Here is an 18,841-nt window from a genome sequence, read left to right as displayed (position 1 = left end):
AGTCCATGAGTTCCTCATGCATTACGAGTCATTCGGTTTCGAATTCACCAGTTTATGGATGCCTATAGAAAATATTTTGATATTCTTTAAAGCTTTCTAACAACACTCCAAGCACTTCATCCTCTTTTGTTTTGAACGTTATTCTGTAGTGACAAGGCACCATGGAGTCATAAATATCATGATGCCTTATAAATTATTTCGTGCAGTTTTCGCTATCTGCTAAACAAGCAATTATTGCTTGCAATTTTACCACATCATTAATTAAATATTTGAGACTTTATTAATATGATTATGTAGTTTCGATTCCCGAAAAACTTTGATATACCATTTATAAATAGAATATGATTGTGTAGAATACTCGGTATGAGAGAAAATCCAATTTAAATGAATCTTATGTATGAAACCACAAAACAATGACTAGGAAAACTAAGTAATCGATGGAAAAGAAATAGAGCTATCAATTTTCATTGCAACTCCAGAGATGGTTGTTGTTGTTGGGTATTGAGAAAATTCTGGGGGATGTCATAGGACGACAACCCTTGAACCAAGTTAAAATTTCTCTTCATCATAACATGTGGAACACATGGTTGGATAATTTGGAGGAAGCGTCTAGATTATTGGGAAGGAATTAAGCATTCCAAATTATTAAATGTATTACTAGGAAAGGCATCGCCTTTATTTAGGATAATGATTATCCAAACTTACTATACATTTTAAATTTTAGTTCATTACATTTGTTTTCGAGTGTTCAATATTCGGAATTTCATGAAAGAACTTTGATGTATCAGTCGCTAAACATTCAAAGTTGGAATTAATATTTCTTTTCTATTGAAATATATACATTTATATATATTTCTTGATTTTAATGTAGATATTAATTTCTCATTTTATTTGATTCACTACACTTTATTTATTAATTTTAAAATATGTATAAAATAATTATTGATTATATGTATTGATTTCAATGTAGATATTGATTTCTCATCTTATTTGATTGGTTATATTCTATGTATTAATTTCAAAATAAGGTACAAAGTAATTATTGACTACATGTATTGATTTATATTTATTGATTTCTAATCTTATTTGATTAACTACACTCTATGTATTAATTTCAAAATATGTACAAAGTAATTATTGACTAAATGCATCTTAATCTCATTAGCCCAAATCCATTTCGAATAGAAATGAAAATTAAAAAAAAGGTAAATAAATAAAGGCACAACAAATTATAATTAGAATTGCATTGATTTTAGTGTAATTAATTTCTAAACCTATTTGATTGTTTGCATATAGTTACCAAATTCAGCTAAATCTCACTACAGAATTCGAAAATTCACCAGTTCGGTTCAACCATTAATATGTTAATTGATTCGATAAGGATGAAAATTTTTAACACGTCACACTCTAATTGCCCAAACGGTTGGAGAGGCCATTTTTCTGTCCATTCAAGCAAGTCCAGTTTTAGTGGAACATATTCACGATTTCAAATAAAAACATAATTGATCTAACTGTATTAATTTAAACTAGCACAGCCATATTTACCAATGTGATTGATAAACGCCGATAGGCATATATATAACATATATACAACCACATTTCCAATGTGGTTGATATACCGATAGGCTTATATCAACCACATTAATAATTATTATGGATATTTAGGATTATTAATAATTATATAAATATTAACAACCACATTATTTATTTATATATATTAGAGTATAAATATTATATTAATATTATAATAATTATATAAACTTCTAATATATATCAATTAATAATAAGAATAACTCATAATAATACTAAATTATCATTATATTATTTAAATAATCTAATAATATAAAATTAAAAAAAATAATAACAATTATATTGTCTAATAATAACTAGTTCAAAGAAGAAAATTAATATAGCAAAGATTAGAATGAATTCTCATGAGCTCCATAGTGAAACAGGGGCAGTTCCTAAAACACCATGGATGGAAAGAATCTGCCATATATGTGAGAATAGAAACATCAAGGATGAAAACCACTTCCTCTTAGAGTGCCCAGCGTACAACCACATTAGATCTCAGTTTCACAATTTTGTTACAATACTGACCTGCCTTTTACAATGTCAAAATTATAGTGAGCTCGGGAGGTTTCTCTCCAAGATTTTTGAGCATAAGAATAAAATCTTAAATCGAAATAAATAATTTGTTTCTTTAGGTCTGATAAATTTGTTTCTTTAGGTCCGATAGACCAAGTTTGGTCTCATCATCATCATCATATTATATTATTATAATAATATACAAATATAATTACTATTATAATAATAATATAATCAATATTATTATAATATTATTAGGAGTTTATATTATTATTATAATATTAATATAATACTTATATAATAATATATAGAAATAATCTGGTTGTTAATATTTATAAAGTTATTAATAATACTTGATTATAATATTAAAATAATATGATATTATTATTATATTATTATAATAATATACAAATATAATTATGATTATAATAATAATATAATCAATATTATTATAATAAAAACAATAAAGACCAATTATTTATTATTTATGATAATTAATAACTATACGAATAATAGCAACTATATTCTTATATTATTATTTTTATTATTTTTATTATGATTATTATTAGGCTTTAGTATTTTTAATATTTATCTTAGGGTTTGTATACATAGGTTTAATTATTATCACTATTTAGGATTATTAATAACTATATAAATATTAACAACCAGATTATTTATATATATTATTGTATAAATATTATATTAATATTATAATAATTATATGAAATCCTATTATATATTAATTAATAATAAAAATAGCTCATAATAATATTAGATTATCATTATATTATTTAAATAATCTATTAATATAAAATTATACAAAAAATAATAACAATTATATTGTATTATTATAATAATAATAATAAACTATAATAAAATAATAATATTTGATTATAATATTATAATAATATACAAATATAATAATAATTATTATAATAATATAATCAATATTATTATAATATTATTAGGAGTTTATATTATTATTATAATATTTATATAATAATATATAGAAATAATTTTGGTTGTTAATACTTATATAGTTATTCTTCATCATCATCCATTATAATATTATATTATTATAATAATATACAAATATAATTATTATTATAATATTAATATAATACTTATATAATAATATATAGAAATAATCTGGTTGTTAATATTTATATGGTTATTAATAATATCTGATTATAATATTATAATAATATTATATTATTATAATAATATACAAATATAATTATTATATAATAATAATATAATCAATATTATTATAATAAAAACAATAAAGACTAATTATTTATTATTTATGATAATTAATAACTATACAATTAATAGCAACTATATTCTTATATTCTTATCTTATTCATATTATTATTATTAGGCTTTAGAATTTTTAATATTTATCTTAGGGCTTGTATACATAGGGTTAATTATTATCACTATTTAAGATTATTAATAACTATATAAATATTATCAAACAGATTAAGATTATTAATAACTATATAAATATTAACAACCAGATTATTTATATATATTATTGTATAAATATTATAATAATTATATGAACTCCTAATATATATTAATTAATAATAAAAATAGCTCATAATAATATTAGATTATCATTATATTATTTAAATAATCTATTAATATAAAATTATACAAAAAATAATAACAATTATATTGTATTATTATTATAATAATAAACTATAATAAAATAATAATAATAATATTTGGTTATAATATTATAATAATATATCAATATAATTTTTATTATTATAATATTATTAGGAGTTTATATTATTATTATAATATTTATATAATAATATATAGAAATAATTTTGGTTGTTAATATTTATATAGTTATTAATAATATTTGATTATAATATTAACATAATATTATATTATTATTATATTATTATAATAATATAATCAATATTATTATAATAAGGACAATGAAGACCAATTATTTATTATTTATGATAATTAATAACTATATAAATAATAGCAACTATATTCTTATATAATTATATATTTATGATTATTATATTAATATTATTATAATAATATAAACTTATAATAATATTAGTATTATTAATTATTATTATTCTTAGTTTTTAGTGTTTTTAATATTTATCTTAAAATTTGTATATATAAAGTTAATTATTATTAGTACTATATCAATATAATCAAACATTTAAGATCATTAATATATTAATTGATTCGATAAGGACGAAATTTTTTAACACGTCACGCTCTAATTGCCAAACAGTTGGATTGACCCCTTTCCGGTCCATTCAAGCAAATCCAGTTTTAGTGGAACATGTTCACGATTTCAAATAAAAACATAATTGATCTAACTGTATTAATTTAAATAAATGATGACGTAGACAAGTAGATTGCAGGATCCAAAATAGTTTACATAAATGATGACGTAGACAAGTAGATTGCAGGATCCAAAATAGTTTACAGCATCGTAATCATCCACCGTGCACAAATCCGCTTATTATAATCAATAGTATATTTGGGCCTTGGCAGAGTCTTTGCGTAACGCTAACGCTATTGGGCTTTTAAATTTTTTTTATTTTTATTAGTCCCTGCCATCTGGCATCCGGCAGGGACTATAGTAATCGATCGTTCCAGAGATAGCATTAATTCGACTGTGTTATTCGACTGTTTCGGTCATTTATGCTAAAGTTTCGAAATGCTTTGTTAGTTGCTTATCCTAAGTTTCATTCGCAGCTGAACTTCGCCATCTTATTTGGCCTCTTCCCGAGGCGGAAGAGGCTCGACCATAGCTTAAAGCAATAAACCCGGTGCATTTTCGCGCTAACAGTCAAGGGTGTCCGGTTTTAATGTTAGCATTACTTCTGCCCGGGGTATGCGGTTTAGTAAAGCTCGGTGTTCCCTGTTACAATGTTCTACATTGGCAGCTGTTGCATGCCATGATGCACCATGGTTCAACAGCTGTTAGCCTTCGTCGCACCTGTCAAAGCCCTCGCTCTGAGTTCGAATGGGTCTTCTCTATACAGAGGATCACGCCGCTATGAAATGCCCGGTATGTCTGGCAATGGGTTCGTATGGCCCGGTAAGCCTAGCGTGAGCGTCCGTCCCGGTCTATTCATCTGAAACTCGCCTGTCAAAGACTTGATTCAAGATACCGGGAGATTTGGTGGGCATGAGGGAACTTCTTTAGACATATCCAATTCCCCTGATGCCCAAAAGAGTCATGGGGAACGAGTCTGGCTTGAGCTCCTGAGGCCCACTCCCCTGGTCCGAAGACTGCTTATCATAGCCTTAGGGATTCAATTCTTCCAGCAAGCATCAGGCATTGATGCAACAGTCTATTACAGTCCAGTGGTTTTCAAAAAAGCTGGAATTCATAGCCAAGACGGGATTCTTGCTGCCACCGTTGCAGTGGGTTTTGCAAAGACTGGATTTATCCTGGTGGCCACATTTTTGCTAGATCGTGTTGGGCGGAGACCATTGTTGCTTACCAGTTCCCTTGGAATGACTGTATCTTTGATGGCATTGGCAATGGGATTTGACTTCATAGAAAACACATCTGAAACCAATAAGGGAGCTGTGATTCTGGCTATATTGGACGTGTGCTGCAATGTTGCTTTCTTCTCCATCGGATTAGGGCCGGTATGCTGGGTGTTAGGGTCTGAGATTTTTCCATTGAGGCTCCGAGCACAGGCAGCCAGTCTGGGTGTAATAGTAAACAGGATTGTTAGTGGGATAGTGGTAATGACTTTCTTGAGTGTTTCTAGGGCAATTACTGTGTCAGGTACATTTTCCCTTTTTGCTTGTCTATCAGTCCTCTGTGTAGTCTTCATATATATCTTTGTGCTCGAGACAAAGGGCAAAACTCTGGAAGAGATTGCGGCGTCTATCGTTCCAGAGATAGCATTAATTCGACTGTGTTATTCGGCTGTTTCGGTCGCTTATGCTAAAGTTTCGAAATGCTTTGTTAGTCGCTTATCCTAAGTTTCATTCGCAGCTGAACTTCGCCATCTTATTTGGCCTCTTCCCGAGGCGGAAGAGGCTCGACCATAGCTTAAAGCAATAAACCCGGTGCATTTTCGCGCTAACAGTCAAGGGTGTCCGGTTTTAATGTTAGCATTACTTCTGCCCGGGTATGCGGTTTAGTAAAGCTCGGTGTTCCCTGTTACAATGTTCTACATTGGCAGCTGTTGCATGCCATGATGCACCATGGTTCAACAGCTGTTAGCCTTCGTCGCACCTGTCAAAGCCCTCGCTCTGAGTTCGAATGGGTCTTCTCTATACAGAGGATCACGCTGCTATGAAATGCCCGGTATGTCTGGCAATGGGTTCGTATGGCCCGGTAAGCCTAGCGTGAGCGTCCGTCCCGGTCTATTCATCTGAAACTCGCCTGTCAAAGACTTGATTCAAGATACCGGGAGATTTGGTGGGCATGAGGGAACTTCTTTAGACATATCCAATTCCCCTGATGCCCAAAAGAGTCATGGGGAACGAGTCTGGCTTGAGCTCCTGAGGCCCACTCCCCTAGTCCGAAGACTGCTTATCATAGCCTTAGGGATTCAATTCTTCCAGCAAGCATCAGGCATTGATGCAACAGTCTATTACAGTCCAGTGGTTTTCAAAAAAGCTGGAATTCATAGCCAAGACGGGATTCTTGCTGCCACCGTTGCAGTGGGTTTTGCAAAGACTGGATTTATCCTGGTGGCCACATTTTTGCTAGATCGTGTTGGGCGGAGACCATTGTTGCTTACCAGTGCCCTTGGAATGACTGTATCTTTGATGGCATTGGCAATGGGATTTGACTTCATAGAAAACACATCTGAAACCAATAAGGGAGCTGCGATTCTGGCTATATTGGCCGTGTGTTGCAATGTTGCTTTCTTCTCCATCGGATTAGGGCCGGTATGCTGGGTGTTAGGGTCTGAGATTTTCCCATTGAGGCTCCGAGCACAGGCAGCCAGTTTGGGTGTAATAGTAAACAGGATTGTTAGTGGGATAGTGGTAATGACTTTCTTGAGTGTTTCTAGGGCAATTACTGTGTCAGGTACATTTTCCCTTTTTGCTTGTCTATCAGTCCTCTGTGTAGTCTTCATATTACTGTGTCAGGTACATTTTCCCTTTTTGCTTGTCTATCAGTCCTCTGTGTAGTCTTCATATATATCTTTGTGCCCGAGACAAAGGGCAAAACTCTGGAAGAGATTGCGGCGTCTTTTGATGAGGAAGAGGCAAAGAGACTGTCACAAGGCGCCGAGTTGGAGCTTGGGGACACAACATCTCTTGTCCAGAAAAACTGACTTCTCATACAATTACTGCTTGGATGGAATTTATTTGACTTCCTAAAACAAACATTGAAGAAATCATAATGGCCTTCGACATCAGAATATCTATTTTAGAAACACGGAGGATCAGAGATAGTTGAAACACCTGCTGATTGTAATTCCAAAGCTATTTGTAAAGTACATGTCCGATTAGCTTTTGCAGAAGGTCAGAACAGACAGACTAATGCATTTTTACCATATGTTTCAAGTGTAAAAATTTATGCCACTTTTACCAAAATTCCGTGCTATAATATGAAGCGTTTCATTTTTTTATATGAACTACTTGCTTTATAGATGTATAGGGTGCATCTGTAGGTGAGACTGAATTCTAATCTCATTTTTTTATTGGTGGATTGAACTGATGGTATTGCCTTACTATATAAGGCCATTGTAATTAGTTACTGTTTTCTCTTTCTTAGGAGGAGAGATGCTTGCCTGGAACAAGCTAGAACCAAATTAGCAGAGGGCGATGTTAAAGGTGCTATAGAACCAAATTAGCAGAGGGAGATGTTAAAGGTGCTATTGAACTCTTCCAGGTATTTTTTCTTATCAGAAACAAAAAATCTAGATTTGAGGTGCCTGTGAACCACATTCGTTTTATTGTCACTGTTTATGAAAACTATGTCTTTCTTGTGCTGAAGTTATACTTCCCCATAGTTAGTGATGTTCCGCTTCCTCTATTTTCACAGAGGGCAGTGCATATTACACCATCCATGGCAAATGAACTGATTCAGGTAGTGCTTTTGATATTGCCAGAAAGGTTCACAGGTTTTTCTGCCAGCTACGTTTCTGTTTGAGATGTTGCCACTTTGAAGCTTTGTGCTGATTGACATTTTGAACTCTTCCCTGATTCAGATCCTTAAGACAGAAGGAGTTGAGTTTGTTGTTGCACCTTATGAAGCAGATTTCAACTGGCTTACTTGTCTAGGTTGGAGCCATAGAAAGGTGGAATAGTAGCTGTTATCAGTGAAGACAGTGATTCAAAAGTCTCGGAAACTAAATGGGCTAGAAGCTAAATGGGCCATTTAGAAAGCTAAATGGGCTAGAAGCTAAATGGGCTAGATAGAACTATGTGCAGGGACTAGCTGCTTCGCAGCCTCCCTTGTTTTTAAGTTTATTGAGTTTTCATGAGACCCTCAATTGCATAGTTAATTTATATGAGCTTATAAAAAGAGTTTTTTTATTGTTTTAATTTAATTTAATTTTTATGACAATGTTAAAATAACTTTATTAATGGATATGAATATACCTTTATTATTTCATAAATGTGTATAACATATCCATCATTAAGAAAACAAAATATTTCATATTTAAAAACAAAAAATTGGCCTTATGCATTTGTTAATCTAAGAGAATCTCACTTGCTAATTTGAGAGAATCAATGATGTGGGAAAATATGTAACCTTGATTTGAGGCCGAGGCTGCTAATTTAGCTATTTCAAATAGAGTTGTTGATTTTGTTTAAGTAGATTTATTCAATATTAGATATAAAAACAACGATTTTTTACCATTAAAATTAAAAAATATTTCAAGTTATACATTAAAGAGATAAAACAACCTATTCAGAATAAAAAAAAAAACTTTTTAATATTTCAAAAACAAAACAAAACAAAAACAAAATCTAGTAGTTATAAAGTGTATATTCCTGAATTTTATTCGTATTGAATTTTAAACAGTCGATTTTTTCTTTATCGAATCGAATTCAAATTCAAATTCCAACTCGAATTTGGTAACTATGGTTTGCATTAGATGCGTTGATTTTAGCATAGATGTTAATTTCTGATATGATGTAAATAGATGGATGATATGCATTTCTTTCAAAGTAATCATATTAATAGTTTGCAATGGTTTTAATGTATGCACAAAGTCATTATTGATAATGTGCATTGATTTTCCTCTTACGGTAATCATCAATCTAGATCCACATTAAATAGAAATGAACAAAGATGAACCTTGATCCATCTCAATCATCAATCTTGATCTATCTTAAACAAAAATAAAAAAACAAATAGCAAGTTCATAACAAATTGACAAGAAATGATGATTGAAGGGTGTCAATAACAAAGTGAGAAGAAAAGAGTAGATCAACAAAAAATTGTCACAACAAATCATAATCGAATAAAACAAGAAAAGATGAAACAAAAAGTTGAACAACAAAGAGAATATTAAGTTCAAGAAAGAAGGAAACAATAAGTGAAAACTGAAAAGTTTTAAGAGAAAAGAATACAAGAAAATGCACAACTAAGAGGAAAGTGACAAAAAAGGTAGAGGAAATGACAACTGAAGAGCATGAAAAATAAAAGAATTAGAAATATAAACAACAAAGAGTATACAGACAATGAAAACAATATTCATCCAATTCAGGCACAACACAAGATGTAGAAGAAAATCCTATAAAAAATTGTTTAAAATTTATCTATCATAAAAGAAAATTGTTTCTTTTACTAATATGGATATTGCACATCAAAAAAATCATGATATTATTTATCAATTAGCTCAAGTTCAAATGTGACATGTGTGTGAGGAGTAATATGCTGAAAATCAGGTATTTAATACAACCAACTTAGATCCATCTAACACTGAATCTATCATGTGGCCAGAGAGATCAAATTCCTCGAAGTGAAAACCTTCTTTTTGGATTGTAGAACTTGAGGAAAGGTTTTCACCTCGAGGGATTTGATCCCTCTCGGTACATGATAGATCTAGTGTTAAATGGATCTAAGTTGGTTCCAGGTGAGGGAAACAATGTCACATTTTTAGATCATCATTATTATGTATATGTTTGAGATTAACTTCAAAATTCACATTATGTTATCTTTGCTTGGCATGACCCTATCATTCTCTTCCTTAATTTAGTTTGTGTTTCTTGCCTTCAATGGTTTGTAGATCTATTTTTGGATGTTTTGAGTGGTTTGTGTATTTACATGTTTGGATTTGGATGGTAGTGTTTGTGAATGTTACAATTGTTGTGTTACATTTTTATATGTGTATGTAATTGTCTATTAATAACTAGTTGGTGATGAAGAAGAGAGAGAATCTTTTCAATAGTTTGAAGGAGGATTGATACTATAGATCTATTTCATTTAATTTTAGGTATCACAACTTCTGACAAATAATTAATTCTTAATAGTGTCCCTCTAGGTATTACTAAATATATCTTGATAATTAGTTTTAGGAATTTATTGCATCAAGATTACTCTTGCAATAATTTGTTTCTTTGGTAATGTTTGAAATAATTTATTTCCTTCAAGAATATTTTGATAATTTTTATGTGTAGTCTATTTTGCAAAGTCAAGAAATAATGTATTTTTTTTTTTTTTTTAATGAGTGGCCATATTTATAAAATCTTTACATCCAAACAAATATCACATCCCTTCCTAGAATATTTTGATTTTTTTTTAATGTTTATAAATATATATCTTCCTCTTATATATATTTTGAATGCATTGTTGTACACAATTATCTATTAGTAATTTTGAATATATGTAATTTTCTGTTAGTAATTAGCTGACGATAAAGAAGGGGGGCGATCTTTCCAATGATTGATTTGAAGTTTGCAGGAGGATTGATTTTGCACATCTATTTCATATTAATTCTAGGTATCCCAGTTTTTTATAGTTAATTAATTCTTAATAGTGTCCCTCTAGGTATTACTAAATATATCGTGAAAAATGTTTTTTTTAATAATCTGTACCCTCAAGATTAACATCTAATGCATATAATGCAAGCAATCAAATAGAATTAGAAAATAACATCGACATTGAAATCAATTCATCTCATGTAAGAAATCAACATCTACACTAAAATCAATGCATCTTGTGTAGATAATCAAATAGGACTTGAAATCCACATCTATACTGAAATCAATGCATCTAGTGAAAGAAATCAAATAGGATTAGAAATCAACATCTACACTGAAATCAATACATCTAGTGCAAGCAATGAAATATAATTAGAAATCAACATCTACACGGAAATCAATGCATCTAGTGCAAATAATCAAATAGGATTAGAAATTACCTTCTACACTAAAATAAATGCATCGAGTGCAAGAAATCGTCTTCCCTCTCTCCCCGCTCCATCTAATCTTGAAAAATATTTTTAATAATTTATAGCCTCAAGATTAACAACATCTAATCCATCTAATGAAAGAAATCAAGTAGGATTAGAAATAACCATCTACATTGAAATCAATACATCTAGTTAAAGAAATAAAATAGGATTAGAAATCATCATCTATACTGAAATTAGCACATCTAACGCAAAAAATATTCTTCCCTCTCTCCCCCCTCCATATATATCTATATCTCCATCGATCTCTCCTTCTCTGCTTCTCTATCTTACCCCCCACAAACAAACACACTCTCCCTCCCAATATCTATCTATCTCTCCCTCCCTCTTTACCTCTCTCTGTATCTCTCTTCTTCCCTCTCTTCACTTCCCATCTATATCTCTATCTCCCTCTGCCTATCCTTTTTCTTTCTATATCACCCCCAAACCATACACACTCTTTCTCAATATATATCTATCTCTCCCTCCCTCTTCATATCCCTCTCCCTCTCTCTTCCCCTTCTCTCCCTCTCTCCCCCTTTTATCCCTCTTCCCTCTTGCTCTCCTCTCTCCCTCTCTCTATATCTCCCTTATCACTCCCTCTCTCTCCCCTCCATCTCTCCTTCTCTCCCTCACATCCTCTCCCTCCTCCTTACTTTCTCTTTCTTTCTCTCTGACCTCACTTTGTCTCTCTCTCTCTCTCTCTCTCTCTCTCTCTCTAAGTCACTATCTCCTTACCTCTCTCCTTCTCTCCCCATTCCTCCCATCTCTCCTTCTTTGTCTCTCTATCTCACCCCAAAACATACACACTCTCTCTCCATATCTACCTTGTCACTCCCTCCCTCTTTCTCTCCAATTTCATCTCCCTATGTATTTCTTCTTTTGTCCCTCTCTCCCATTCCAAATCTATTTCTCTATCCCTCCCTCTCAAGTCCTCTTTCTGGTCCTTCCCCTCTCTCCCTTTCTCTCCTACCTCCTTCTCTCTCCCTCTCTGCCCTCCAACCTTGTCACTATCTACCTCCCTCTCTCCTCCTCTCCCCCCCCTCCATCTTTGTGTCTCCATCCCTCTCCCTTACTCTTCTCTCCCTCTCTCTCTCTCTCTCTCTCTCTCTCTCTCCTCTACCCTCTCCTTCATTCTAGCTCCATCTCTATGTTGTCACTCCCTCTGTCACTCCACCTTTATTACTCTATGTCTTTGTTCTTCCCTCCATATATATCTAGACTTAATTATATATCATGATATATTAATATATATTATAATATAACAGAATAAATATTATATTAAATTTACTAATATTAATCTTATAATATATTAATACTAATATAATATTAGTACTAATATTTTAATATCAATAATAGATTTAATGATATTTTTTACACATCGTGATAAAAAATTTATAACAAAACTACATCAAATTAATGTATATGGTTTTTCCTTTTAAAGATTCATTTTACAAATATTTAATTTAAAGAAGTATTAAAAGATTTTGGAGCATGGTTTTTTATTCTTTGCGTTGAATTACCATTTTTTCTTTCAATTTAAGAAATGGTATTGGATTGAACAAATAGTAAGGATGTTTAAAATTGTACCTAATTTGAAACTTTAATGTGGTATTTTTTTTTGTTAAAGGTAAATGTATGATCCATTCAAATTCATGTGTATGATAAAATAGTTATTAGACACATTAGCCATTTAAAATTCAAGTGAATGTTTTGGCCGACATTAACAAAAATTATTTTTATTATTTTTTGAGGACATAACATACTTACACATCCATGTATGTAGGATGCACCTCTAGGCACAAATATAGGTCCAAAGCCCATGAAAGGTAGAAGAGAATGAACTCATCATATTAATCTTAGACATATTAAAAGTATTTTAAATGATTAGAATCATCATATGTTATATAAATTTTGTGCATCCATGCATGATTTAAATTAGCTTAGATCCATCTTATATCTAAATCTATGAAGCACCCTTTTGGTGTAAACCTTTCCTCAAATTTTGCACTCATAAAAAATTTTTCACATTGAAATATTTGATCCCTCTCAAAGAGTTAAAATTGATATAAACTAATATTTATTAGAAATTAAAAGTAAAATAAACAACACTACCTTTTTATGATAAATAAAGATAACAACATTAAAAAAAATTACAATAACAATGCCTTGCATGGTTATTTGCATACATTAAAATCTACATTATCAATAATATAATTAGAAATTTATGTTCAATACATTAATCATTTAAAATAACATGTGACAAATATTACTATATTTTTTTTATTTAATAATTAAATTTATGTCATAGAATAATTTTGATATTAATGTTATTATTAATAGAGTAATAAAATTAAACTAATTCAACTGGGTAGTCGAGTGTGTATATATATAAAATAACATGAAAGAATTATATATATATATCAATGTTTTAAAAACCAGAACCAGTGACTGGGCCGGTCCATCTAATGAACTGGGTTTCGAACCGGAACCGGTCAAACCGGAACTGGTCAGAACCGGTTTAAAAAAATACATTAAATAATTAATTTTTAATGAAAAAAACTATTTTTAAGATTGAAAACCATGATTCCAAGCCAATAGAAACAAAATATGCAAGTTTTTCTCATCTATATACCATGTAAAGGTGAATATATCAAAATTGTATCGAGTGCAATACATATCCACAACAAAATACATAATCAATGAGGCTCTAAATGGCCTCTAGAGTCTAAAAACAATGCTCTAAGCTATGTGGTCACTGAACTACTACAAGCCTACATATCAGTGATCAACAACATGATCACTCCTCATCATGATCAAACTCATCACCACTACTAGACAAGAGATCATCAACATGAGCTACATAAATAATATGTCTCTGAGTTTCAAGACTCTTAAAACTCCTCTACAACTTTAGTAGTAGTAGTAAAAATAGACATCAAAATTACAAATCATTGATCAACATGGTCACTCATGAAACTCATCATTGATTCAACGTACTAGAAATACATAAACATCATCAACAAGAAATACATGAACATCATCTAGCTCAAAGTCTTCAGACTTGGATTCCTCAACCTTATAACATGATAGAAATTGAAAAGGTTTAACATGCCTAACCAATGATTTTGGTTTGAGTGAATGGTTCATCTCCTCAACCTTATAATGTGGTAGAAAAAGATTGGCATGCCTAACCAGTTGTTTTCCTTTGAGTGAAGGGTGCATTCTTGTTAAGGCCATGGTAGAGGAGTTCAACAATCAGTACCACCAACATCAACAAAGTTCAACAATCAATGTCACCGCGATCAAGGTTCTTAAAGGGTTTCATGCTCTTGATCAAATGTCAATCTCATATCCTCACAGATGATAGAATCAAATGGAAACATTGCAAACCCCCAAACCATGAAATCCTGAAAACCATTAAGTCTGTTGAAATTTGAGTGAAATCTAAAATTCTAGTTTCTCCATATGAAATCCAATGAGGTCGAAATCACTCTCAAACATCCTGAGAATTTAACATTAACATTAATTACCAACATTGTTATGGTTGAGATGTGTCAGGAAAATGAGAGGGACTATTTTTGGAGGAAAACAACCCCAAATTTCCCTCAAAACAGCTTCAAAACTCACAAAAATGCATTTTGTTGGGTTTATAGTTGCCCTGGAAATAAACCGGTTGATTTAGCAAAACCAACCAGTTTGACCACAAACCGGCCGGTTAAGACTTGTTTGTCCACTTTTTTGGCGAAATAGAGGGTCAAACCAGGTTTTTCTTCTAGTTTGACCAGGTAGGCTAGCTAATCGACTGGTTTGACTAGTTACCGTTCAAACTAACCGGTTTTTAAAACACTGATATATATATATATATATATATATATATATATATATATATATATATATATATATATAGATATATATATTATTTTTTAATGGTGTGAAAGAATGATTACTATTTTCTTTATGGAAATTCAATTTTATAAATAAAATAGTCATTACATAATTTTAAATTTGTATTCATATGTTTTGAAACCCAATAATTTATTTCCAATTTTTTTAACCTCAAATCCTAATTATATTATAACTTTACATTTTAATTTAGGTGTGTTTTTTTAATTAACTTTTTTTTTTCCAAATCAAAACTACATCTTATTAGTCCCTGCCATCTGGCAATGGCCAGGGACTATAGGAATCAGTTTGGTTTGATTTAACATTAATTCGAAGTGTTTTTTTACCGAATGCCTTGGTTAGATCAAAGTTTTAAAACGCTGTGTGCCCTCCATCCCAGGATGACCAAGGTACTCTGGATTGTCATCTTATTTGGCCTCTTCCCGAGGCGGGAGAGGCCAGAGCATAGGTTATCTTCATTTGCCGGGTTTATTACTCGTGACCGTCAGAGCGATTTCATATGATTTCATATATTAATGTTAAGATTACTTAACATTAGTTTGGATGGAGTTTGGATGGATTATGTGCAACTGCAGAAAAGGTTTGGCATATTCGCAGGAACTGTTTAGGTTTGTTTGGCATATTCGCAGGCGGCACGTGTTCAACATGCAGGCTGCATGCATTGCAGCTGTTGCATTAAGCCAAATTACATATGCTTCCACTGGTGCTATCTTAGCTGCCTTAAGAATCCATGTTATCATACTCCCTGTTCCATTTGGTTAGGAAAGCCTCTTCGCTACTGGTTTTGGATTTCTCCAAGGCAGACCGTTCCCAGAACCTCTAATTCTCTCTGCAACAACTATGTTTCTGCGGTGAGATACAATGAACAAGGTGAGATAAATAGTTTTTTAAACCTGTACTGCTTGCATACATGAAAACTCAAACTTGAAAAGTCAAACTGGAACTCAAATTAGGTAATGAACTGCCTCTTTGATGTATTGAACTGCCTCTCACTGTTTCACTATTTTTGTATGACATCGAACTTCTATTCTGCTTTATTGATGATGCTAACTTCTTCTTGAAAATGGAAGGGAAGAGATAGCATGTTGCCTGCATACATGAAAAATCAAAGTAAAATTCAAACTGTTTTCAAACTGAAACTCAAACTAGGAAACTAACTACCTCTTTCATTGCGATATGTTTTTAACATGTGAGAGACCTCTTTTGTGTGTGCCGGTGATGTGATCTGCACTCACAGCTTTAATTTTAGTCATAATAGTCTAATGAATCTTAGACTTGAAATTGTTTAATTATAATTGAAAATTGCAGTTAACTCATTCATGCTAGCAGTGATTTTGAAAGCTCTTTATAAAACCTGCTGCATGTCTGGGTTCTCTGTGCAATACGAGAGGGGATGGCGCATTTGAACTATTATGAGGAATTGAAAAAGATAGAGACAAGCAATAGTACCAGATGTATATACAATATGCATGGGATAGCTGCTTCAAGGGGATCTTTCATCCTAATCGGGGGAGACATGTGCTCCTGATGGTACCGAATTGTCTGAAACAACATTCAGACAGACAAATGAGAAAAACAAGGTATGCAGATAAAGCTTGAGTCTCAGATAGCTCAGCTGAACCTGCCTTGCCTGAGCCTGCCTCACCAGATAGCTCAGCTGAACAGGCCTTACCTTACCTTACCGGAGTCTGTCTTAAGGTCCGTCCTGAAATCCCCAGCCTTTTCACCCGAGTCTGTCTGAAACTTACTTGAGCCTGCTTTACCAGAGATGCTTATATCTCACACTGGAAAATCTCACTTGAGCCTGCCTTACCAGAGATGCTTATATCTGAGACTGGAAAATCTCACTCAAGCTATCATGAATAAGCTCTTTCATTTACTATAACCTGAGAGGCGCTTAAGACCAGACCAGATAAAACCCTAAAAATACATTCTTATAAACGATGATCAAGTATGCATATTTATAAATACAAAGCAAGCAGGAGAAGCATGGATGATAATACAATAAATTCCATTTTCTTTGAACCTATCAACTTACTAAGTGATTCATTTCTCATGGGATGCTGGCAGTCCTTTCCTAACGGATTGGTGCCATATACTTACATTTTTTTTTTCAGAGAAAGGTGCCATATACTTACATTATTCATGTTCCAGGCCTAATCTGGAGGTGAGTCGTTTCTTTACCCAGCTCGGAACAGATGGGGCATCGTGGACACGAAACCTTGGGACAGGATTACCTACCTTCTCGTTCTACCACCAGCGAGATGAGTAAAGCGCCGCTAGCTGGCATATTTTTTTCCTTTGATGGCTTACTGGTAAGAATAGCTTTAAAATACTGTTTTGCAACTTTGCGGAAAGGTTGTGGTTTACTGTGAAGCTTCGAATTTTGAATTCGTCTTGGCTTATCCCCTGAGTAATAATTTCGTGAAGGTTGTGTGTATAAATTTCTCTGCAGACCAAAGGAAAAATTTGGAATATCCTGGTGCTAAGACAAGCCGCGCTCGAATTCTATGATCCGAATGGGTCTTGAACCCTGAAATCTTGAATGCCAGCCTGATGGATGATCCGAATGGGTCCTGTTCAAAGAGAATATACCTTTCTAATAATGACATTGCTGAGCTTTGCTAATAAACTGTCTGCTTCTAAGATCGGCCTCCTGGATTGATTGGCTTACTGGTGCAGGAGACCCCGAGTATGCTTTGAGAGATGATAACTTAGAACACAACGACAGAGTATGCTTAGGATATCTTATGTGCTGCTGAAACAAAAGTCATAAACTTGATACTGAACCATTAAATGAGAAACACATGCGCACTACTTACTTCAAAGAACTCGTTTTCGTTACCTAAGATCTGGTCTCATTGAATCCTAAGACCTGGTCTCAGTCTGCCATAGAAGGTTTATACTGGTGCAGGAGACCCCTGCCATAGAAAAAAAATCTGGAGCTCGTCCAAAAAGCTTGGTCGGTGCGAAACCCACTAGAAATTATAGATAGAAAATATAATGGACGCCTGTCAAAATGCGCGATAGAAAATATAATTCGTAACCTTATAAATGACATCTGTCAAAATGCATGCGCACACACTGCCGCAGATTGCCAACTTATGACATTTTGTCATCCCCAAGCGCCTATGTCTTTATTTGAAATAATTCATTGAAATCTTTGAATAAAATAGCTTTTCACTCCGACCACAAGTTTTTGGATTATCTTATTAATTTGTTTTTTATTTTCATTTTTAAACATTACTTAACTTAATTAATCAAATAGATTTGATACCACTTTAAAACGTAAAAAATAATTATAACCTTTTAAGTGTAACGCATATTTCTAAGCCAGGAATTTGGGATCGGAAGATAGGAAGGCGGGGGCACGAAGGAATTTAGGAGCTCTAGTCCCTTATTCCTGTAGTGAAGTCTCCATTCCACTGTTTAGTACTCGAGAAAGACAGAAATCTACCTTTAGGTTAACTTTATCG

The 18,841-nt window shown here is 32.2% G+C and overlaps 1 protein-coding gene, 1 long non-coding RNA gene and 1 pseudogene across 3 annotated transcripts; all 3 read left to right on the top strand.

Moving 5' to 3' along the window:
• Window positions 1-5,040: 5,040 nt before the first annotated feature.
• LOC149140205 (putative polyol transporter 4) lies at window positions 5,041-6,474 on the top strand. The gene is made up of 4 exons (XM_089450927.1): window positions 5,041-5,173; window positions 5,216-6,057; window positions 6,183-6,224; window positions 6,313-6,474. The coding sequence occupies exons 1-4, from the start codon at window positions 5,041-5,043 to the stop codon at window positions 6,472-6,474; spliced, it is 1,179 nt and encodes a 392-aa protein (XP_089307053.1).
• On the top strand, window positions 6,475-7,423 carry LOC149140204 (putative polyol transporter 4 pseudogene; annotated as a pseudogene). The gene is made up of 2 exons (XR_016265066.1): window positions 6,475-7,135; window positions 7,198-7,423. The product of XR_016265066.1 is annotated as a putative polyol transporter 4 pseudogene (transcript).
• Window positions 7,424-16,127: 8,704 nt separating this feature from the next.
• LOC149140203 (uncharacterized) lies at window positions 16,128-17,929 on the top strand. The gene is made up of 3 exons (XR_016263991.1): window positions 16,128-16,235; window positions 17,520-17,680; window positions 17,821-17,929. It is a non-coding gene; the product is annotated as an uncharacterized LOC149140203 (long non-coding RNA).
• Window positions 17,930-18,841: the final 912 nt, after the last annotated feature.

The sequence above is a fragment of the Pinus tabuliformis genome, chromosome X (genome assembly GCF_031772625.1).
Source record: "Pinus tabuliformis cultivar Carrire ecotype Pingquan chromosome X, CPIR1, whole genome shotgun sequence".
Lineage (NCBI taxonomy): Eukaryota > Viridiplantae > Streptophyta > Pinopsida > Pinales > Pinaceae > Pinus > Pinus tabuliformis.
Note: the sequence above shows the minus strand (reverse complement) of the source record. Positions and strands in the feature narration are given on the sequence as shown.